This window comes from Pagrus pagrus (genome assembly GCF_965226575.1).
Source record: "Pagrus pagrus genome assembly, chromosome: 17".
NCBI classification, from domain to species: domain Eukaryota; kingdom Metazoa; phylum Chordata; class Actinopteri; order Spariformes; family Sparidae; genus Pagrus; species Pagrus pagrus.
Window position 1 is genome coordinate 15,929,011 of NC_140201.1, and position 24,795 is coordinate 15,953,805.

The following is a 24,795-nucleotide window of genomic DNA, read 5'->3' on the forward strand; positions in this document are numbered from 1 at the left end:
TGAAAAAACATTTAGGTTGGAGAGGAGCACAACCAAACAGTCACTGCTCACAGAGATTACGTTCTCCTCCTCCACAAATCTGCATTCTGGCACAAGCTTTTAATTCTGTGTTAGACTGACTGTGTTCAGATCACCTAAGGATGTTTCTAATGACTCATTTCCCTGATGCTTAAACGGAAGTGTAAACTTAGTCTAGGAAATCAACATGTTGTCACTCTTAACTCATTAGATTTGGCAACTTGGTCAGTGCCTTTGAGCTACATAATATACAGCGTCTGTTTAGTACTAACAGTTGTAGTAGGACATATTATGACTTTGGTATGTTATTAGGAGTACATTCAGACCAAATCAGGTGGTGCAGCAAGGTGTGTGGCGCGGTGTGGGAATGTCACTGGTTTAGAGTATTTAAATAACAGTATTGATAGCTGGTGCAAGTGTATAGATAATATATCACAAGAGAAATTAATACTGTATATTCCCACATTGATATTTTGTCCCACGCCTACTGTATATTTGATGGCACAAAAACGATCATATAATTATTAATGGTTTACAGTGAGCAGTTTACAGCTATCCAAAGCACAGATCTGTGTAATCTCCAAAGGCTCACTCTGTGCTCCCACATTATACTGTATATTATACAAAGTGCATTATTTATTGTTGGTGTAGTAGGAGGTGGCAGCAAAAGGCAAATCTGCTATGTTGTTATGCTGCTAGCATGCTGGGCCTACTAGTGATTGTTTGTCCTCATTGATGGATTAAAAATAACAGTTGGCGATCAGGATGCAGGAAAGATCATTACTGTGTTTTAAACTGGGGCACAAGACCAAATCGCGTGATCACAAGTGAAACATAACGCTGCTCAGAGAAATGTCTGTTGTGTTCCCTCATGCTCAATAACACGCCCTGCCACTGACCCATTCTACTCTGCCTCTGATCTCTGGTCATGCTCCTGCCACGGTAGGTTAAGCATGCCGGTCCTACAATGATCATCGGCATCCACGGATGTGTTTCAACTGGTGCATAATGCCAAACTGAGTGAATACACATGACGCATTACGTTACAATCCACCCTGGTTGTAGTCTTTCATGCTGCGAGTCTGATCGCCAGCTTATGTGATTGGCCACTGCAATGTGACATTGGGCTGCGTTTCACCGAAGGTTGAATCTGTTTCAACTTTTTGCCTCACCAGGCTGCAGTATTTAACATGTTGAGAGTGAGAACGGTCTGAAGAAAACAGAACATCAGAAAACAGTCAAAAATTGAGCACAATTTATTTTGAGGTTAAATGCTTCATGAGTAGGCCTACATTAATAAAATAAAAGGGTTTAACTAACTAGTGTTTTTGAGTTAAGGTAGCCATGTTTAATCGACTAACCGCTCACATCCCAATCACAACCACATGAGTTTATGCAAGTAGATTAAATGATGTTGTAAGTTTTCTTAAGGAATCTACATCAAATATCAGTTGACATAACGTTCACGATAGGAATCAAAACAACGTTACATGACTACATCGTATGGAATGTAATTTTGTCAGGGAGGCGTTGCTAGCACCCATCATGTTAATCCTCTGTCAATACTGCCGGGTGCTGCTTAATGACTGGTGACACACCTCCCACTGTGCCTCTCATCAAGCTCTGGTACATTCAGGCGGCTCATGGTGAGTCACCAAATTGCCAAATGATCGCTGGCTACAAAAGCGTAATGACCCTTATCAGAATAAATTTAGCATGATGACTTAGAATAGACTTTATATATCTCACGATCCACTAATAGACCAACACAGGATGAAAATAAGTCGCAGTGACAATTTGATGATTCGCACTTGTTCATCTAGCTGTCAGAAGTTTTAAAGGAGCTGATTTTGACCATAAATACTGAAAGGAAACAACCTAACTGTCTTTATTTTGACAGTAAAAATCTGGTATTTTCACACACCTTACGGCATCTGTGGATCTACCTGCCTCCGCCTCTCTGTGTGTGTGTCAGAGCCGCTGGCTGGAATGATCAGGCTGAGGGCTACATGTTATCACCATCTCTCTCACTTCTGCAGCTATCATTGCCTTATCCGATTACACAGGGCTTCATCTTCTCTCCTTCACAAGTATTACTCGTGCCACTGGGATGTGTCGATAAAATCCAAATTGTATGCAAATCAGTCATTGTGTGTGTGTGTGTTTGTGCATGCTTGAGAAAGAGTGTGTGTCTTGTGCGGGGCTGAGGCAGTGTGTGGGAGACCAATCCAAACAGTGGTTTTGTAACAACACATATTAGATGAGGGGCCCTCGGGTGTAGTCTTCCGCTGCTGAAGACAAACTCTACAACCTTGTATTATTGCTGTGGGAATAATACAGAGTTTACCCCAAAACAACCACCTGTTTATACAGCACACACACACACGACCATATACACAAATATATTCACAGATGCAACCAGGCTTGAAGAAAAATCCTTGACAAGACTCACATGTCTACATACATTCTGAACAAATGTAGCCGCCGCATTGCCGTACACACACACAGACACACACACACACACAAAGCCTAACATCAATAGAAGGGTGTGTCTGGGAGCTATTTAAAATGAGACCACATGAAAGAGCGATGGGGGGGTGCAGAGAGGGATGCTCGATACAAAGACATGCGAGCAGAGAAGAACTATAAAGACAGATGGGAGTGAAAATAAAACAGGCAGATACAACGAAGATTTTCACACAGAAAATACACTCATCTGCTGTATGATCGTCGTGTGTTGTAGGACTGCCACGTTTAATCTGTTGATGATGTTCTCAATTAAATGTTTAGTCTGTGGAAGGAGCGCTATGTAGTTTTGGAGAATTCATTCAAATTCAGAATCTAAATATTTAAAGTATCAGTGAGGTGATAATGCAAACTCAGAAATATGTATTTTTTCCAGAACTGAACAAGCTGTTTTCAGAGGAAAAATAAGGTCCCCTGAACTGTTTATATTTGGCGGACCCTGCCACCTTTCTAGCTTCAAACAGAACTATATAGTAAGTGAATCTGTCATTTTGTCTGACAAATAGTTAAAAACACAAAATTATATAATTTTACGATGATGTTAATTGGAGAAACGCATCAAATCTTCATATTTTTAGAAGTCTGAATCAGTTGGACTTTGGACAGACTTCCTACTGGTTTTGGTGAGCACCCATTGAGAAGCAACGGTTAAATCTCTTTAATGTTATTATTCCTTCATAGAAAAAGTGAAAATAGAAAGTTGGCTTCTTTCGAATTCAAGAACAGACTAAATATCGAACAGATGTTGAGGTCTTCAGGTAAGAACATCCAGCTGAGAAGTAGGTGTGTTTGCAGGCTGCAGTTCTTCACTATTCATACCAGGGGGCAGTGAAAGTAGCACCTAAGCTCAACAGGTTTCCTCTGGAGAGAGTTGGGTCAGAATACAATGCACTTGTCAGTTGTAAGTAAAGCTCTTTATGTGTGTGAATGTGTGTCTCTTCTAGGTCAGAGGAGGACTCTGAAGGCAACAGGGACATCTGCAGTGAGATTCTCCAGATGAAAGCTCTGGAGAGGCTCACATCTACGGTCAGTGTGCGCCCGTGTGTCTGAAGACTAGATAAATACAGTATCTTCTAATAAAGTAAAAAAAATCCAAACTTCTGTGTCGTGTCTTGTTTTGACGCCAACAGGTGCAAAGTGAGCTGGCGGCTGCTCTCGCTCGAAAGACTCGCAAAGCTTGTAAGTATATTATTCTTGGAAGTGGCCTACTTTTTTCTGTCTTTTTTTTTTCATCCAACTGCATTAATGATAACACGGAGTGACAAAGATGTTACATAATGAGTGTGAAGAACTATCAGTTATAACTTCATTCTCTTTGTGGATGGTTGCAGTATCAGAGCAGGACTCTGAGACGACGGAGACGAGCCACCAGGAGCCTCGCACACCCAGCGAGGAGAGCAGCCCGGTAATAGGCACATACAAAGACGTACACACTCGTACTTATTTAAGAATTTTAGTGAAGTTAGCATGCTAACCAGCTAGCCCCGGGTTAACTGAGCTCACAAGGTAACGGTAGCTACAGTCATGGATGTATAAGTAGAATATAGTTAGCAGCAGTTAGCAGTTACTCTGATGATATGTTGCCCCTATGTGTTGGGAGTATGAACTCAGGTGGCCAATTCTTACATATTGCACCTTTAAACTAAATAACAGGAATGTTACTATCATGTTTTGGTATTTGGCCCCCAAACATGTTCCTTCAGTTAATTTTCACCATCTGCCAAAAGATTTTTCCTCGGTAATCTGGACAGAGCACACTGGGCTTAAAGTAGGCCTGTAACCAAATTTGTATAGTCCTTCAAATTTAGTTTGGAATGATTCCTGCCTCCTTTCATATGCAGTATAAACAAAAATCAAAAAGGTCGAATGCAGTTTTTTTTACCAGCAGCAGCTTTTTTTTAGAGTTGTGCTACGCACATGAAATATTATTAAAACACATGCAAAGTGGCTGCTGTTTCAACCTCTGCTGTCATTGTGAATATTAGAATGTGTACAAAGCTGGATGATATTTATTTGTTCATGCAGCTCCACAGTTTGTTTGCTTGTTGTTTTTCTGTGTTTATAGGGCACGGTAAAGCTTTTTGACAGCTGTTGTAATCAAACTGCTATAAACAAAAGAATATGACCAATACAAATTGAACTTGACACAGATCACTGTGGGATATCCATAATTACAGATCATAACAGGCTGATTCTGACTACCTTTCTCTCTTTTAAAGGTCACAGAGTGTAAGTTGTGTGCATGTGTGTGCATGTGTGCATCTTCATGTGGTGGCTGAATGTAGAAAATGGGGTCAGGAGAGAGTGCAGCGGGAGGTCTGTTTGCTCTCTGTACAGTGGAAACCTCTTTTTCGCCATCAATTATTCATCCTCTGATTACACCAGAGATGAGGGCAGAGGAGGAGAAAAGACTACACAAGTTTTAAACACCATTACACATTTACAGTGTTACTTTAGTGCTTCACATGCATTTGGCTTGTGACCTCTTAATGCAAAAAAAATCTTTTTGTAGTCACAGGTTGCACAGGTCTTTGACCTCAGGTGTGATTTTTCCCTTTCATTTTATATTATTTGGCTAATTTTTGGAGGCCTGAAGTTGTGAAAATGACGTTTTCTTGCAAGTCTAAACAATAAGATTAAATGTTTTTCTTGTTCAAGGCCCCAGTAATCAATCTGCAGTTGAGCAGCTTAGGAAGAACTACTCATTAACATGGTCGGCTAATTATGAGGCAAGACTAAATTCTCTGCCTGTTGTCTGAAAACAAAAAAGAGAAAATTGTATAAATGACAACTATATTGTGAGTTCAGCTGCATTAAAAACACAGTATTTGTGATTGCAGACAGCAGGAGGGAACAGAGCCGAGGTTTAATAAGCCACGACACTCTCGCTCGTTCCTCTATTCCTGGTTTGTCTCAGCACACGCACAAATTAAATGCATAATTGATATACATTTTATGTCAACTGCCACTAACAGTAGGCACTACACATGCATTTACAAGTGAATTTAATGCTTCAGAGACCAGCTGTTCTTCCAAATATACACATGATGTGTAAAGATGGCAGAGAGGAGAAAAGAGCCACGCTTGACCCATGAGTGGGTCATAAAAGCAGTTACGCAACACAGCCTGCTGACATTCATCCTGCAACCCTTTTAAGGGGGCTTGGGAACCACTGTAGATTGTAGTTATGCAGTTCTTTTGACATAAGGAGAAGGACGACACACACTACTACAGAATGACAGGACATCACAATGATGAAACTAAACTAAACCGTAGTCTAATTTACAACCCAAATAATTCAAAAAACGTTGAGCTGTTGAGTTTGTGTTTCTTGGTTGATGTGGCTCCAAGCACGGCCAGAGACAGTAAAGCCCAAAACACACACAGGCACACGTGTCTGGGGTTTCTACAATGCTAGTCATTTATTACCAACACGTCCTTAACCTTACAAAGCCCAGTTGTACGGCTATTATTCTGTCATACATGGACAAAACGGTGGCCACACATAACCCTAATGTTACTCTTGAAAAAGGAGCTTGATAACATGCATCACATGGCAAGAGCGCCGCTCAACTAACTCAACGCAAAACATGGTGCAGTCGGCTGACGATGCAACCCGGTATGTCTTTCACAATTTTCAACTGTCACAGTATGTAAAAAGTAAATTAAAACAACATAATCATTTGCAAACAAACTATGTTAACCCAACAACGGTTTGAGGTCTTTAAGCGTTCCTCAGCCCTCATAGTAATATCCTTTATAGAATCATGTGTTTCAGAATAAGCATATATTCACAAAAATCAATGAAGTTGATGAGGTAAAACATTAACAATATTGTCTTTGACTTAATAGTTAGTTTGAGTATGTGTCAAAAAAGGATTACTAACTACTGAACGTTTTAGCTCGTCATACTGGAGATCTGAAACACATGAGATCACAGAACAATTAAGGATACAGTGGGAGAGAACAGGAGATAGACGGAGACAGCCACACAATACCAACGCACACAGACACAGACAGGTTTATCTTGGTATGTTCTGTGTCTGGGACAGGAAGCTGAAAACAGGTTAAGAGGAAGCAGCAAAGGGACAGGGGGCTCTGATATTGTGTGTGTGTGCGCGTGTGTGCGTGTGTGTGTGTGTGTGTGTGTGTGTGGCTATTCCACCAGATAAGAGATGTCATCGGGGTGGGTGGGTGGGGCGGGGGCAGGTTTCCTAGTAAACAAAATGAAGTGTGGGAGTATGCCATAATGTTGTGTGTGTGTGTGTGTGTGTGTTACCCTCTGCTAGAGCATGGCACCGTGGGATAGTTGAGCTCACAGGAAGGGTTAACCAGCCCTGAGCCAAATGTAATACCCCTCTCTCCCTCTTCCAAGGAAAATAAACAGACCAGGCTGCCCACCATTGGTGATAAGCATCATACGAGAAGCACTCTAGGGAGACGCGCGCGTACACACACACACACACACACACACACACACACACACACACACACACACACACACACACACACAAACACACAGTCATGTTTTCTGCCTTCAAAGCTGTTAGTTTATCCGGCTCTTTTAATAAAATCTATTCTCCGTTTCTTTCTTTTTCTTTCGTTCCCTTTCTCGAGTCAGCACTGTTAGATAATCACATGTACACACTTTCATTCCAAGTCCCAACTACAGAAGGGAGGAGACGGACAGACACGACACACACACACCCCCAAAGCATACACTCTTCCCACACAGACACACACTCCCGCCCACTTACACTAGTAATCACACACACTCACTCTTTCTCCGCCAGATCTTCTGACACAGAGCAGTCAGACTGAGACAAAGAGAGAGCAGATAAAGGGAATTATAGACTGTAATAGATAGGAAGAATCAGAGACAGAGACACCCAGGATTTCATCTTATTCTTCCTCACATGGACACAAAGCGGGAGCAGAAAACTTGTCATTGCACGTTCCTGGATTATGCCCAAACTGCTTTCAATCACCCTCGGACCAGAACGCTAAACTTTCTTGACCTCTGTCTGATAAACACTTTCTGACTGTTTCCACCATGTCCTGGGACTGCGGCCTGAGATATGTATTCATGCCTCCTGTGTTGCAGCTGGGCGGGGTGTGTGCCCTGCGGGGTGGCGGCGGTGGCGTTGGCGGCAGCAGCGTTGGAGGGATGGGGACGTGCGGTCGCGAGGAGCTGACCAGCCGGCTGGGGCTGGAGGCCGTTCAGCGTCTGGCCAAGGACGGCTGCCGGCTTCTGCAGAACCACAACTACCGGCTGCCCGACAGGAACCAGGCGGTGAGTAGAAAGTGTGATGATGGTGCTTTTATTTTGAAATGCAGTGTATCTGATAGGGCTGATGATGTTCTGCAAACTCATTGGTGTTTCACAGTGTAATCCGCAAGAGAGAGTTGCGGCTATATGGTTAGCATGAGTAGAGACTAACGGACGTCATCATGTGGTAAAAGCTGTCATTACTGTCATCACTTTTAAGCGCACACTCTTCAGGTTACTCATGGATTTGGGTGAGGGATCATGGGAGTAAATCCTCATCAGGACCATCCTGATTCGTGTTGCTGTTAATCTAAACGACAGACACACGCATCCACAAATTTAAAGCATGTGTGTTAACTTTTGTGCAGTATAAGAGGACACATCTGTGCACCCACACACGCACAAACTATAGATGCTCAGAGCTTGGCTTCATTCAGATCACTTTAGATTAAACAGCCACCAGCTCTTTAGCTCGTCTAATGTGGGTGTTAATAATGGCTTAAGCAATGTGATCTCACACTCTTTTTACAGTCTGTCAAGTACAGTGTGTGTGTCTGCTGACTAGAGCTTATAATCATGTGTGTGTGTGTGTGTGTGTTCATGCACTGTTGCTGCTGTGGCAGGGTGAGTCAGTGTGTACGCATAATGAGGGGGGTGTTAGTGAAGCGTTGTACTGTATAATCCTGCTCTACAGTACACCTGAGGGCAGGAAACGATGCGGACGCTGTCTGATTCCTCCCTACATCACGCTGCGTGTGTTTTGACATGTACCACATATCTCATCAGCTCAGTGAGATTGACCGAAGCCCGGCCTTGGGGATTTTCCAGAGCGTATAAGATTTCACTTTCATTCCTATCAGTATGTACAAAAGTGAGGACGTACTGTGTTTTATAACTGTATGGAAGTACAGAGAAACATTAGTGTAGTGCTTCTAAAGCAGTGATGTATAGATAGGTTTCAACTAGACTTCTCTCCACACACTACATACTGAAGATTTTCATTTATCAAACAAGTTACCCAAGTTACGTTACATTTCATAAGAAACTCATAAAATGTCATTTCAAATCCTCTTAAACTAATTTAAGCTACAGCTTCTTAAACTTTTTGTTGAAGCATGAATATTTCTAATTTTAAGGTTTCTAAGCCCCTTTTTAACACTGTTAAAACCATTATGGTCACTGAGTAAAGATCTGAATTTTCTCTTTTTGTATACATTTTCATCAATGGCATTTATTTCACAGAGACAGGCAGAGCCAAGACTTTTTCAGATTCACAGAACTTTAGATACTAGTCTAGATCATGACGTTTATTTTGTTCTGAATTGCAGAACCATATCGCGACATACAACTGAACTTCAGAACTTCAATATTCTGATATCTCCTCAAAGGCACTTCTTAAATGTTAGGACTGGGCGACAAAATCAAATATCACTATACTTTTGACCTAATAAACAGAGGCGTTATTGTACGGATGTCTATTGTTACTTTCACAAATGATTAACACTATAAGATTTCTGATCAAGTAATGTGGATATAATGGCTAATTGGGCAAAGACAAATATTAGAACAAGTTGAACAGTCTGGTGAGTTCAGAAAATGACATGTCTTAATTTAATGCAGCCTTTAAAACCAGGAAAAGACGACATTTATGCTATATGGCAATATAACGTTATCCAAAATCTAAGATGATATATAGTCTCATATCATGGTAACTACATACTATGTCGTGTATATTGCCCAGTCCTAGGAGTCATTAATTATGTCTGTATATTTGTCCTTGAGGTGTAGCCTGCGTCAAGCTCACGGTGTAGGTGGCAGTGAAGAATAATGATCGGTGAAATTAACATAGGCACAGGTGTAACAGTTTGGAAACTGAAACCATCATTAAAGGGGAACCTGACACAAAGATATGTACTTGTTGTTCATGGCTAAACACTGGTCAGGTGAGTTGCTACAATACAAATGATGTAGTTTAGAAGACTCATGAATAAAATTAATCTATGTGATGTTATCGTAGCGTAAGGAGACAATGTTCGAAACGAAAATCTACTTAAAGAGATTAAAGAATCATTAGGAACAGTGTTAATGAATTAAGGTTAGAGGGATACTGATGAAACAGCCGTGTAGTTCAAAGATCCCGCTCTGTGTTAATCCTCAGAAAGTGTCTCTTCTCAGGTGAGACAAAATAGAAACTAACATCAAGCTTCTTATATCTTTTGAATGAAAAAAGTATTGGTGACTCATGCAGGAATTGTCAAATTATCATTTCTCTTCAAGGCTTTGTCAGGATCCAAAAAATCCCTTAAAAAAGGAATTATACTATATTTGCGACTCTATATACTAGAACACAAGTGTGAAAGATATGTAAGACAGTGACATTTAAGACTCATGTCATGATGTTATTAAAGGTAAGGAGGCAAAATCAACAGGAAGTGAGTGCTCATGACTGTCACTGCTATGCATGCTATGAAATCCTTATGTAACAGAGAGGAGGATCATTCTTGGCAGATGTACATCAGCAAAGTGTTGTACAAAAGATTAATTCAGCCCATGAGGATACATGTTAGTTATGTAGGACTGGGTTATAATTTGCAAATTCTGAATCATGTTTCATGAAGCACCATTTTAACGTACAGTAGATAGCGCATGTTGATCACATGACTGAAGCACCACACGTGTAAAGAGATGTGTAACAGGTCTGATTATCACTTTCAGCCAGCTCATTGTCCAGCAAAATGTGGCAGAAACCAAAAACCGAGCAAACAGCTCGATTCACCACAAAGACCTCTCTCCTTTTACTGGGTTGTCATGGTGATTTTTTTTTTCTAGTTTCCTTTTTTTCCCCCGTGACAGACAAGCTCTTGACAAACTGGTGTGGGCTGTTTCCATAGTGATATACATAACTCATGTGTCAGTAGAGTGTCGTGGGTACATCTCTGCCCTCCAGTCACCTCAGACTTGCATTTGTCCTCCTCAGCCATCAGAGTTTACCAGAGGTCAACCTGCACGAGGGATTGTCCAAGGTCACGCCATGTACATGACACACACATACACACACCAGGCTTTTTGGGCAGCTTTTGTTGCTTTCTAGTTAAACTAGGAGTGTGAGTGCGTGTGTGTGTGTGTGTGTGTGTGTGTGTGTGTGTGTGTGTGTGTGTGTGTGTGTGTGCTGGCTTAAAAGCATTGTGTTTTCATATTCTTATCCATTATTTCCAGGAATCAGGCCTGGGGCTATCACAACACAGATATGGCTGGGTCACTATCAACACACACGCACACGCACACGCACACGCACACACACACACACACACACACACACACACACACACACACACACACACACACACAGTATGACGGGGATCGGACAGAGGAAAGGTGGGCCTCATGGAGAGCCTAAAGGAAGCACTCACTGTTCCCTTCCCGTTCCTGTGTGTGTGTGTGTGTGTGTGTGTGTTTTTGTGTGCGTGTGTGTGTGTGTGTGAGAGAAAGCAAAGAGGACAGACAGACGACAAACTGAATGAGACAGGGACAGAGAGAGGCCAAAAGAGCTTTTGTCGTAAGAGGCTGAAGATGTTTTGCACTCTTTTCTTGTTTCTTAAGCACACACTGAACTCTTTCAGTGTGTGTGTGTCTGCGGGTGTGTGTGTGCATGCGCGTGTGTGTGTGTGTGCACAGTTTATGACCCCTTGCAGCCCACAGCAAGTGCTCAAGGTCTTCTTTTCCCAGTTCTCAAACCTCTAGAGCATAAAGTCTGACCATTCAAACACAGAAAGAGACTTGGCTTGAGGGAGAGGAAACAGAAAAGGTGTTTCCAGAAGTGTCGAGAGGAGACAGTGAGGAGGGAAGGGTGGAGGTGGAGGTGGAGGTGGAGGTGGAGGCGGAGGCGGAGGGTGGAAGCACAGATGGTTGAATTGAAGGAAGGGATGGGAAGAAGTGGAAGGAAAGGGACTGACGCACCTGTTAGTTGTGACTGACTTATGGAGGTTTGCACAGCTGATCTGAATTTCTCAAAAAAATAGTTTGGAGGAGAAACTTTTTTCTAACTGTTAGACCGTGTATTGCATAATTTCCAATTTCATGCATTTGTTTTTATCTTTAAAGGTGCACTATGTAGTTTTGGGGAAGAAATTTTAATCGGAAGAGAATCTTCATCATTGACTGATTGGCTAAATAAACACTCTCTGTTTTCATGACTGAATAAACAAGCTGACCTTAAATGACAACACAATTTCATACTCTTTTACTTTGAAGCTGGAAAGGTGGCAGGGTCCGCCAAATATAAGCAAACAGCATTCTGGGGACCTTATTTTCCTCTGAGAACAGCTTGTTTATTCAGTTGTGGAAAATAAATAAATACTTCTGAGTTTGTGTTATTACTTCATTAATATTATAAATATTAAAATTCTGAGTTTGAATTTTTTTTATCCAAAACTACATAGTGCCCCTTTAAACCAAGGCTTGACATATTTCTGTTTTTGGATGAAACTAAAGAAACTAATCAGTTCTGTCAAGATTTTTCTCAAAGCTTTATTTATTTATTTCCAGCTGATGGAAATGCCTCTTTACATTAAAAAAGCTTGTTTGAAACAGTTATGACAGTTGGATCGACATAACTTCTCAGTCATTGTTTCTCGTATTTCTCATTTTCCCACACACTCCTCCACGTCTCTCACCCTCTGTCCCGGTCTGTTGCCTTTCCTCTCGCTTTCTTTTCTTCTTCTTCTTCTTCTTCTTCTTCTTCTTCTTCTTCTTCTTCTCTCTCTTTCTGTGTTGCATAACTCTCTGACCCCCTCCTCTCCACAGAGTTCAACTCTGTGCTATGTATGTTTTTCCTCTGCATGACTTGCATTCTTTCTCAGGCTAAATTAACGTTGCTCTTCAGAGCTGCTGTTTGCACTTAACTGTTTTAGAGATTATTTTTGCGTGTGGATGCACATATAGTTATATTATGCACAGTGCGGATGTTGTTGGTGTTTTTTCCGAAAGCCTTTTGATCTTGAGTGTGTGTGCGTGTGTGTGTGTGCGTGTGTGTGTGCGTGTGTGTGTGTGCGTGTGTGTGTGTGTGTGTGTGTGTGTTCTCCGCTCTCTTGGCTCGGAGTTGTTTTTCTTGGCGTCTGTGTAAAGAGTGCGAGCGTGTTATCGGAAGGATCAGCAGTTTGCTTCTGTATTAGGAACACGGCACAACATTTTCTTCTCCTTTTATTTTTATAGTAGTTACTGTATAATGGCTTACATAATCTTCCTCTTTCTCTTTTTTTGCAGTATTTCTGGGAGAGTTGATGGTGTGGGGAGACAGGAAAGGTCAGAAGAGATTAAGAGGGAGACTTGTGATAAAGCATCCTGGTTCATATTTGAACCATGGATGAAGGAGTCTAATTGCACGTCCCCTTCAGACCACTTAGCCACTAAAAGTTTTATCTTCGTATCACATCTGCGCCGCTGGGTGCGGTCTGGATGCCGGCCTAAAATTGTAATTAATGGCATGCGGTGTCAGATCTTTTAACATCACCGCCTTATTTATCAGCCGTAGGCATTTCGGTCTCAATCATCGTTGTGGACATACTTTCAGCTACAGTTACATAATGAGATGGCAGTTGTGCTTACGCAGTTACACAATGCACATTGTCCACAGGTAGTTTCAGTTTGAAAACCTTGCAGTCGTTTGTGTGCCGCACATTATGTATTGATTTTTACAGTTTGTGTATCTACTGGATTATTTTGCGCTTTTACCTAGTGTCATGTCATTAATTTGTCTTAAGTTAAAGATGGCTGGATGGTAGGACTGAATTGATAATTACGAAGATTTTTAAAAATTGTAGTTTAAGTTATTTAATCGAGTCCTGACCAAGACATTGTGCTGCGTCAAACACCTCCAGTTGTGTGTTGTTTTTGTTTTTTTTGATCGCTCAGCCAAGATGCAGGCTCTGCTACTTGGAATCAAACAGAGTCTGTGCTGTCGTGGGCGAGTGTTCTTTCTTTTTTAACCTATGATCTACCTGAACGCCCCTACAATGACTCATTATAAGGTGTTAGAAAAAATAAGAATATTCTGTGCTGCAGTTGCAAGTGTTATATCATCAGCATCATCAGTCTCTTTCCAGAAATCGTGATGTTACGTGGAACCATCATAATATAACTGACCTTGGCGCGAGTTGTTGCATGTAGGAACTATTTTCTCTCTGCCAAATTACAATATATTCAATTTGGAAAAAGGTCCAAACACTATAGCTCCTATTATGTGCAATTTAAATCCACAAGTTCACAAGTGACTGACTCCCGATGTATTTATAAATTGTTATTGTTTTTATTATTATTGTTTATTCCTGTTCTTTGAAGTAGCTTCAGTGACATCTCACTTAGAGTTTAGAGGCGTGACTTCAATGTATTATTTCTCTACTGAATTACACCTGCCAATTGTATCACCACACAGAAGGAAGCGTGTATCTGTCAATCAAGAGGCTCGTGCTCTGATGCCAAACTGAATGCCGTCCTCCTCAGTTGAGCTGTGTGATTAGCTAGCTTAGTTAGCTTGCCTCTAGTATATTTACGCATGTATTTTTGGTTCTGGGTTGAACTGTCTTTTAAAAGTTTCAAGTACTTTATTTCAGATGCTGTAGAAGTACAACTTGTTAAGTAAGGTCAATGAGCCCGAATGGTTTGGCAGAATAGTAATAAAACAATGCAACATTTAAATCATATTGCATTTAAACCGATGTTTGACGCACGCACACACACAGACACACACACACACACACACACACACACACACACACACACAGCATCACACCTGAGGGCGAGGATCCGGTGATCTCAGTGTGCTGAACATCTGTTTAATACTCCAGTAGAATATGAGTCATCAGGAAATGTCAACACACACACACCCGCACAGAGTATCCAGGGCATAGTCAGACCTCACCTGCTGTCTCTTCGAATCAGACAACTCAACTTTCAGCAAATGGTCATAGAGATCAGAATGTGTGTGTGTGTGTGTGTGTTTCAGTCTGTTTATTGACTTAATTTTTTGCATGTTGGCCCTTTGTATGAGCCTTAGGACAAAACAAGAACTATCATCACTGTGATATTAAATAATTGTGGCATATAGATGTTCATGTGTGCAGTCCTACATGTTCTGTATCTGCGTGGAAACGCTGCAAGAGAAAGACAGCCCGGCGTCGAGAGCGCTCTGTGTCAGTTGTGATTGGAGCTCAATCCCCTCGGCTGCGACAGAGACTGCAGCAAGCAGCTGGAGGAGAGACGTCGCTGCTTTATCGCTCCTTTATCGCTCCTCCTGTTCTCTGCCTTTGATCTCCTCGCTCCTCTCCTTTTCCCCTCCTCTCCCCGGGCTGTTTCTTATTGTGCTCCTTCTTCCATCTGGAGCTCTGTCGCCGCTGCGCTGTCTCGGCAGGTGTGTGCTTGTACGTATCGCAGTCACAGATCGAGTTGCTGTTTATTTCTTTGGAGCAGCGGCTCATTTCAAGTGCCAGCCCGCATTCCTGGTTTATCCTATTGTTATTTATTACACAACGCCATTTCTTCTGAAGACAGGAAATGCAATACTTCCCTTTGATGGACTGGTGAGCGAGTGTGCGTGCTGCATTGGCCTATATGTAGGACAAACATTTTAATCTTACATTAAAAGGTCTCATACTGTACTTTATAGCTCAACAATAACTTTTGAGAGTTCAGAAATCTGGCAACGATTTATAATGACAGATTTGATCACTATGAAAAGTCTTACTGCTGAGATATTTACTTGATTACAACGTTTTTGTCTGTCTGGCCTCCATCAGGTATATGGGCAGCATCATAACACTTTCACATTTACACATAAAACATACACAAACGTAATTTCAGCACTATATGTACATGCTTTGGTGTGTGAATGACTCATACGTACCAAAGGTTTTGGAACGAGTCCTGTATATCTCCTCAGATGGCAGACACAACAGTTCAGAAACAGTTCCTACAGAGATAGACCTTTTGTAATGTAAGATAAAATAAGACCCATTATGTAACTAGAAACACAAGATTTGTTCAAGGAGAAGTCTCACTTTTAGTGGACATAACTTTGACGTTTCTTGTAAATGATCGGATGTCAGATGCACAGAAACCTATCTTGTAATGAGCTGGAAAAAAATGCCACTGGTGATAAAACACAATGATTAAGAGAAGCTTCTTGCTTGTGAGAATTGTCAAAACAAAAAGTCCCTATATCTCACTGAAATGTGACACTCTGGGTGATAGTGTTTGATAAGATATTTGATTAGAAATTAGATCAATGAACTGGGTAAGATTTTGAGTTTTTACAGTGATAAAATCTAATATAGACTCAGCTTGATTAATCGATGTGTCGGTCAGGTATTTTGTTCACTTTCTTGTGTGTAAACTTAGATGAAAGCTGACTGGGTTTGTACAGTCTGGACACACATCACATTGATGCATCATACTTTTATTCCCCTGTCCCTGTCCTACCTCTTCACTCCAATAAAATCGACTCCCTTCAGTTTTGTCCTTGCTTCACTTTGTGACATGCTGTCCCCCTGACGTTCCCCCCCTTCTCTTCTCTTTCTCTCAGGAGGCCGTGGGGAGAGTTTGTCTAAAGGAGAGAGGACGGGACGTATTGGTGTTGCAGAGAGTGACATCATCAGTGACGTCGCCATCTGACCGGCCCTCACCCACATCGTCAGGGGGCGGGTCCAGAGAGGAGGATTGCGACAAGAGGTCAGTCCCTCCTCCTACATAATGAGAGCCCTGCAAACCAACAGTGGCAACACAAAACATAATCATAGTACTCCTCCCTCTCTTTTTCAGTTTTTTTTACTTTGGGAACTCAAATTGCAACACACTCTTGCACGTACATGCAAAGTAACAGTAGTGCTGTCAACTGTGTGTTTGTGTGTGTCTAAGATAATGTATGCTTTAGCTTCTGGCACAGAGCGGGAAGAAGAGAATGGCTTTTTTGTTTTCAGCTGAAAGGGAAACAAAGATGACACCAAGACTGGTTTACTTCTTTCTGCAAGTCAGTGTATGGTTTGGGATCATGTGTGTGTGTGTGCGTGTGTGTGTGGTGTTTGTGTGTGTGTGTGGTGTGTGTGCATGCGTGTACAAGTGCAATTCCTCAAAGTCAGTTTCCTTTGTGCAGTGTCTGCGTTTGTGTGTATTCAAGCCAGTGTGTGCCAAGACCTAAGGCACAATGCAGGGAGTGTCAGTGACAGGCAGGTTAAGTGGGTGTGTGTATGTGTGTGTGTATACAGTGCTCAGCATCTTCACTAGCAATCAGTTCCCTCTGAGGGCTACTGTAGGAGCTGTCAGAGAGAGGGTTTTAATCTCTGGAGCTCTTAGCTGACGGGGGCCTAAGGCGAGGCAGTTTAGCCCACAGGATAGAGCCCTTCCTGGGTACGCAAAGCTTCAGATGAGGCCTGCTCCTCTGGAAGTGTTCAGATATGAAGATGACCACCGAAGTAGCTACACTTGCAGAGGCAGAGGAGGACATAGATGATGAGGATGAGGAGGACACAGATCAGGATGAAGATGATGGCAGTTCAGAAATCTGTACATTTGACGTTCCCAATTTTCGCTACATCGATGATGACGATGTGGAAGAAGAGAGGGAGGGAGGATGGAGGAATGGAAGTGGTCGTAATTGGTGCGCGGTCTCTAGTGAAGAAGATTGTTGTGACTCTTCGTCTTACAGGTATGTGGTGGTGTCCGGGACGCCGCTCAAGATCTTGGAGCACCTGCTAAGTGACCTGCGGTTGGACGACCAAAGAGGGGCGCCAGAGAGCCGGGAGAGCGGTAAGTTTGTGGACACACACACACGCGCGCGCACGCAGGTGAATGCATATTTCATAAACATTGTCGTGAAGAGGACACATCTGAGAGGGCCTCCATACACACCATTTAGCTGTATCCCCATAAAAAGATGGAAACGTATAGGTAGAAAGAATCAGAGTAATACAAAAATTAAAAATACAAAATTATAATTTGTTATATAAATAAAGCAGCTGAGATGTTTGTCTCTGCTGTTTGGTTAAAGGTGCATTTAAAACTAAGAGACTTCCCACCCTCTCATTTAGAGGAATTTCATTTTCTGCGCCACACAACAAGTTCCAACAAAGCCCAGCCTGGACCTTTTCTCTGTCTCTTTCATTTTCCCTGAAGTGGGTTAAAACCCTGGAGGTATGCCCTCCCCCTCCATCTAATGTCTGTCTGTGTGTGTGTGTGTGTGTGTGTGTGTGTGTGTGTGTGTGTGTGTGTGTGTGTGTGTCTGCCTGAGTCAGTCATCGCTTCACACCAAATCCAGGTGCTTGTGTGCTCTCACTCAGCCATGTCACTGCCTGTAAATATGAGGAACATTCAGGAGGTTAAATGCTCTAATGAGTTTGTGAAATGACACCTTCGGGGTGTTACAGGCATTTCTGCTGCAAACTACTTCAGTGGTTTGTTAATTGTCATATCTCATTTTCCAATCCTCGGGTGTACCTTACAGCTGGGTTACTTGACATCGCTGTACTTACAGTACTACGATCCTGTTTTACCTCTGGAAATGTTTTGGTATTTGTTGTAATAGCTGTGCAGTTAGCACAGAGTTCATATTGAGAGTAGGGTTCGTGGTTACTTTCATTTTCATTTGTTTTGACTATTAGGACACGTAATCAGTTAATAGGTTAGTATGTAAGATTATAGAAAGGAGTGAAAGTTGGTTCCTGTTGGTAGTGTTTTTGAACCTTTGATTTTTTTCTTGCCATCTTGTTTAGCTCCTAAGTAATCATGGATGATGTATGCAGGCGCAACGTACATGAACGTGACTACGTAGCAAGCTGAAACGAGAATATTACAGGAAAGAGAAAACAGATATTACATTTCAGTTTAGAGATGTTATTGATCACATTCAGCCACACTCCATCTCCCCTCTACAGCTGCATTCACTTAATAACAACACCGTTCTTCGAATCATCTGCCACCTGCAAGTCATTGCTAACGCTAGCTTGAGAACACGTAGACCAATCGTTAGCGCCGGCTAGCTAACAGTGGGGTATGCTGGGCTCATACTGTAGAAATCAGCCATTTTCACAAACTGGCAACTACCAAGACTCTTGATCGCTGATGAAACACAGATACCATGTGATACCAACAACGTTATATGATTGGCTGACAAACTTTATTAGAAGCTGGAACCAGCTGTCAGAATACTTACATAGACAGTAATTTACAAAAAAATTTTTTATTAATAATTTACAATCATAGTAATGTTTTAAAGGAAAAGCAATACCTCTATTCTGCACCTTTCTACAAGCTCTGTAGATGTATTAATTAAAAAAACATATTTGTTGACATAAAAATGTAATCAGTATGACCTTTATAGTCTATTTCAAAGATTATGCAGTATTTTGGTATCACTTTATGTAGTGGGTTTAGGTTTTCATCCTTCACTTTGTGGTAAAGTAAAATAATCATTCCTGCACTGATAAATAGAGCTGCAATAATTAATTGATTAGTTGTCAACTATTAAATTTGTCACCAACAATTTAGGTACTTAATCAGTTTAAGTAATGTTTTCAAGAAGAAAAAAAAAATCAGCTGATCCCAGCTTCTTAAATGTGAATATTTTCTGGTTTCTTTATTCATCCTGACAGTAGACTGAACATCTTTGGGCTGTGATCGAACAACACATTTGAGGACATCATCTTGGGCTTTGGGACAAAATGATCTCCATATTAATCAGCAGTGAAATAATCATTCGCTGCAGCCCTGCTGTTAAAAAGAAAAATGAAGTTAAGAAACAGCAACTACATTCTTGTCCTAGTTAATGGATCCGCACTTCACTTCTTAGATTGAATAGCACTGTCACCACGGAGCCTCGGCCCAATAAAATAATACTTTTATAAGAAATCCGGGTCTCGACCTGTATCTAATAAGACCTGCTCTTGCCTGTTTGTGCTGCCTTAAGACAAGGAGTCTTTATGTATCAGCTCCTCAGCACCACCAGTTCCCAGCAGTCCACAGGGAGCCATCTCACTGAATTGCAGGAAGCAAGTGAAGAAAGAGCGAGAGAGATGAATGTAGGAGAGAGAGAGAGAGGGAACTGAGATGGTCTTTGTGGAGGAAGACCGCCTGATATTTATTCACTCAAAAGGAAAAAGGCACTTTTTTTTCTCCAAGGCTCGGGTTGATTTTATGTTTTTTGTGGGTGCAGAGGGAGAGGCAGAGGCAGGGATGTAGATCAAGAGTGTGTGTGCATGTTTGGCTGTCTTTGTCTCTGTATCTGTGTGCGTGCATCTTTCAGTCTATGTGCGTTGAATAAGCATGAGGGTGAACGTGTGTGTCTGTGTGTGTGTGTGTGTGTGTGTGTGTGTGTGTGTGTGGAGGCCCTCTGGGGTGGTGCTGAGCATCAGTGTGCTGTTTTAGCGGGCTTAGCCATGCAGCATGTTGAACAGGCTTGAACACGCTTCCACAGAGAGTGAGCGATTACCCCAACCACCTCCTCCTCATGTACACACAAAAACACACATACACACACACAGACAACAAAAAACACAGCAGCAGATTATCGCGATTAGTTCAGCACACACACATTTTCTCTCTTTTTCCTGTCTGTCCCACAAGAGATAAACTCCCCAAGGTCAGAACTGAATGAGTTATTCATCAGGGTGCTGCGCGTGTGCGTTTGGGTGTGTGTTGCTGTGTCTATGAGTGTATGTGTTTGACTTTGTGCACGCCGGCGGGCGAACGCAGAGGGCATATGTTGAAGATGAAAATGGATATTTATCATCACAGAGAGCTGAGAGAGGGCAAGCGTAGGAGGAAATGTAACCGCCGAGAAGGAGAAAATGAAAAACGGGGGGTGTAGAGAGCGGGGCGGACGAGTACAGTTTGGACTGGAGGGAGAGAGGGAATGAGAAGACAGATAGCTGGTCAAGAATGAGATTAAAAAAGACAGAAAATGAAAGTTTGTCAACTGGGTTTTGGAAAAGGGATAGGCTCAGTCAGACCTTTCTAAAAATATTTCTCAGGAAAAGTTGTGTTTTTATTTCTAAAGAGAAGACGGTTGATCAAATATTAACGCCGCGGCCTCTGCTCAGTCTTCTATAATTGATTTCGTTGCTCTCTGCCCGACAGAGCCATATTTGGGTCACACATTTTCTCAGAGAAAGAGTTTGACAACACACACACACACACACACACACACACACACACACCACAGCTCCCTCGCACCACCAACAGTGGCTCATTACCCATCTGCCACGAAGGCTGTTTATATTCGGTTGTTACCCATTGAACACCTGCTGAGTCACACACACATGCAGACTCACACTCTTGCTGTCTCACTTGCACATTAGCCTGCTCTACTCTGATGAAATTTAGTTTTTGAAGTAGACAGAAAAACCTGAACCCTTTTAAGATTTGTAAATGTTGTCTTTAATCTTGCTTTCAAATCTTAACCTAAAAATACAAACTGCTTCATCAGTTGGAAAAGATGTGATTGACACGGGCTGGCAACATAAACAAGTAACTTTTAATATCTTGCGCTGTGCATAAAATTGCGCACAAGACATGGAAAATGTTTTTATTTGATGGAATGATGCAGCCATAAAAGTCACATTATCACCTTTTTAGTTGATATGGTGAACATGTTAGCAAGAGTTGCATATTTACACATCAAGAGGTTTTCTTTTTACTCTGTTTTGGTCTCCACCAACTCCTGAGGCAAACATCTGACTCGTAGACCTTTTTCATTGAAAACAGCCAAAAAATTATGCCATGAGAGTGAACCAAAACATTAAAGTTGTGGGCTGGAAAAACAAAACAATGAGGTCAAAGACGCTATAAAGCTCTGTGAAGCTGAAGAGGTTTGCAGAGTTGGTGATACGACTGCAGGTCCACCACTAATAGCAGCCCCTTTCATATTTGATCCATTACTGATGTGAAATCATTGGTGATAACTACTTTAAAGCTACTCAGGGTCAATTAAATGGGAACCATGGGAAGGATTTCCCCAGTTAAGGGTTTAAAGTCTATTTGTAATGTAAAGATACTTTTCACATCTTATTTCTTTATTCAAATAAGTGGCAAACTTCACATGGACCACTTTCCCAGTGAAGGCCTTGGAAGTGACTGATGATGTGTTTCCTGTGTTTCAGAAATGCTGCTGGATGACTTCCTCTTGACCTACCTGGTGTTCATGTCCACCAATGACCTCTGTCAGGCTCTGCTGGGACAATATCCTTACTGCCAAACACACACACATAATCACACACACACACGTACATACTGTTGCCATTGTCTCCTTGACTGCCCTCACTTATAGCAGCACTCGCTGCAGGGGCCAGGAGGAGGGCAAAGACGCCCTCTTCAGGAAGCGTAAGGTACTGCAGCTGGTGTCCCACTGGAGCAGACTCTACAAGGACTTCCTCAAGGAAGAGGAGCACGTCAGGAGCTTCATGAAGGTACAACACCTTTGTCACCACATCAGTTTTTTTTTAAATTCATCTGACACTCTCTGTTCTGTTTCAGTAATTTAATGAGTCTGATCCGCTGGTGTCCTTTCACACGTATCACTGATCATAAGACGTCTCATTCATCTTCATATATCTTGTTCTAAAATGGGGTTTGTCCTTTTTCAAAGTCTGCGTGACAAGACATCAACTTGGAAAGAGCTGTGTGTGTGTGTGTGTGTGTGTGTGTGTGTGTGTCGTCCCTGATCTTTTTGTTGAACTGTTTTTCAGCTTTTTCCCACAGGGGGAACCTTGTTGATGTTTTTATCTCCTCCTTCTGACAAAGCAAGCTGATAAGAAAGAGAAAAATACAGGCACTTTCACGGTGCATCATATGAGGAATGATGGTTGGAATCATAATATGAGGCTGTATGTTTTTCTCTCTGAGACGAAGACAAGACAACCAGGAGAATTATTCACACCAATGATATTAAATAACAGATAAAATGAGCAAGAAATGAAGTATTCAACCACTTTATCGTATGTATAAGATACAGTTTCTCCACAGGACATCACCAGCATTGAAAACACACACATGCAGATTCCTCTTGTCACATTATTATCAAATTTCTCACAACAAATGCTTCATGTATCCACTGCGTTCCTGCTTTTTCCTCTCATATTGTCGTCTGAATTGGATTTGAGTCCCTGTGATGCCGAAAGAAAGAGAAACACACACACGATTACACGCTCACAAACAACAACCACACACTCGCCAATCACTTGTCCCTCCGTAACCTGACGGCTCCATCGCTCGGTGCCGCATTGCCATGGAAACCAAAGTGCGAGGGTTGGCATGGGTATAATCTCATACGGGGTGCGTAACCCAGGTGATAGTTGCCTAGTAACAGAGGAATGAGAGGGGAATTGGGGTGGGAGGCTACGGCGGGTCAATGACAGCGATAAGCAGGTGTGTGGAGTTATGTGTGTTCGTGCTTGTGTGTGTGTACGTTGTTACTGTTACTGCCTCCTGAGCTTTCATGCTACTTACTAATTCTCTGCCATGCACACACACAGACACTACAAAGTGTGCCTAGTCGCCCATTTAAGTAGAGGGAACAGAATTTGTCTGATGTTTCTTTAATGTAATCGACCCACGCAGCGTCATTGACACGCCACGACGCTGAGCAGCACACACTTCCTTCGTGTCTTGTTTCACTAATAAACAACAGTATTTATGGTAGGTAGCATTTATTAACGGTGTCTGAAGTTCCAGCTTCCGTCAACCTCCGTCATCATAACACATTTGAAATGGGCCAGAAGCATTTCTATAATTCTGATATGTTAACATTTGCTATATGCTGTCCTACAGAGGTTTGTTGATTGTTAATATAACAGGCAGCTTATCAGACATCTGTTTATGTGGAGCCAGTAAAGAATGAAGGTTATAGACTTCGTCTGGTGGATGCCGGAGCCAAAGTCTAATTACATCCAAAGACCAAGGATTAAGGCATTTAAAAGATACTCCTACAGCCAGTTACCACCTTTTCTTATCATTGATCAACACGAATCGGTGTAATAACATGGATTTTGGTTTTCTTCTCTCTTTCCCTCTCTATCAGACCCTGTACAGGTGTGTTTTAGAAGATCTGTACGAGTTCCCCACTCTGGAGAAAGACCTGAAGGAGTTCCAGAAACTCCTTCGTCGCAGACAGTAAGTGTGTTTTGTCTCTGCCAAAGGACTATTAAATATGACTAAAATGACTAATAGCCAGATATTCTCTTTGTGACTCTGTTGTGCTTCTTTATATCTTGTAGCACTGTGGACGACTGCCCTCCAAACCAAAAGGTAAGTCATTGAGAGGGCGATAGTAGATGAGAGGGAATACTTACTACATCCATGCTGTTTGACACTGTCAGCTGTATTTTACGACTTATGAATAGAGATATAATTTGGTAAATATTAGAGGTGCAGGGATATAGTTTCTTCAAAACCAATCCTGCAATTCCTGCACTTAGACTAGCCATTAAAGACAACAGAATACCATAAATTGAGACGATTATGGGAAAAAGTAAAATAATTGCATTCAATCACACAGTAAACTATACATCACATATTCTGAGCTGTATAGGCGCTGATGCTGCACATGTTATCAGTGCATCACTATATTCAGTGAAGTATAAATACAGTTTTAAAACATCACAATGATTCTTGTGCTCTCTCTGTCAGAGTAAACAAGTGCATCAGCAGCTGAGTTTGAAGGAAAACTGTTTGCAACTCAGAAGTCCACCAACTGAGACCAGAGAGGGTGAGTAACAGACACAGACACATGCACACACATATACACAACACAAAACACACTGCCCAGGACTGTACACAATTATGCATAATGACAGTCTGTGAGTTTTGCACACTCAAATTGCATAAATACAGCTAGTTCATTTTTTTTTCTGCTTGAGCACTTGACAAAAATTAACTCAAGTCTCTCTGTAAATACTTCAGTTGTTTCTGCATCTGCTTCATATGATTTTACAATATTTTAAGCC

The 24,795-nt window shown here is 41.8% G+C and overlaps 1 protein-coding gene across 1 annotated transcript in view; it reads left to right on the plus strand.

The window, feature by feature from the left end:
- The window catches only part of rapgef5a (Rap guanine nucleotide exchange factor (GEF) 5a), a 52,931-nt gene that overhangs the window by 19,439 nt on the left and 8,697 nt on the right, over positions 1 to 24,795 (plus strand). The window contains exons 6-16 of the mRNA XM_084380254.1: positions 3,489 to 3,570; positions 3,675 to 3,723; positions 3,876 to 3,949; positions 7,649 to 7,837; positions 16,389 to 16,534; positions 17,508 to 17,608; positions 21,955 to 22,033; positions 22,116 to 22,260; positions 23,871 to 23,962; positions 24,067 to 24,097; positions 24,479 to 24,557. Coding sequence (XP_084236380.1) covers positions 3,489 to 3,570; positions 3,675 to 3,723; positions 3,876 to 3,949; positions 7,649 to 7,837; positions 16,389 to 16,534; positions 17,508 to 17,608; positions 21,955 to 22,033; positions 22,116 to 22,260; positions 23,871 to 23,962; positions 24,067 to 24,097; positions 24,479 to 24,557 — 1,067 coding nt within the window. The remainder of the gene's footprint in view (positions 1 to 3,488; positions 3,571 to 3,674; positions 3,724 to 3,875; positions 3,950 to 7,648; positions 7,838 to 16,388; positions 16,535 to 17,507; positions 17,609 to 21,954; positions 22,034 to 22,115; positions 22,261 to 23,870; positions 23,963 to 24,066; positions 24,098 to 24,478; positions 24,558 to 24,795) is intronic.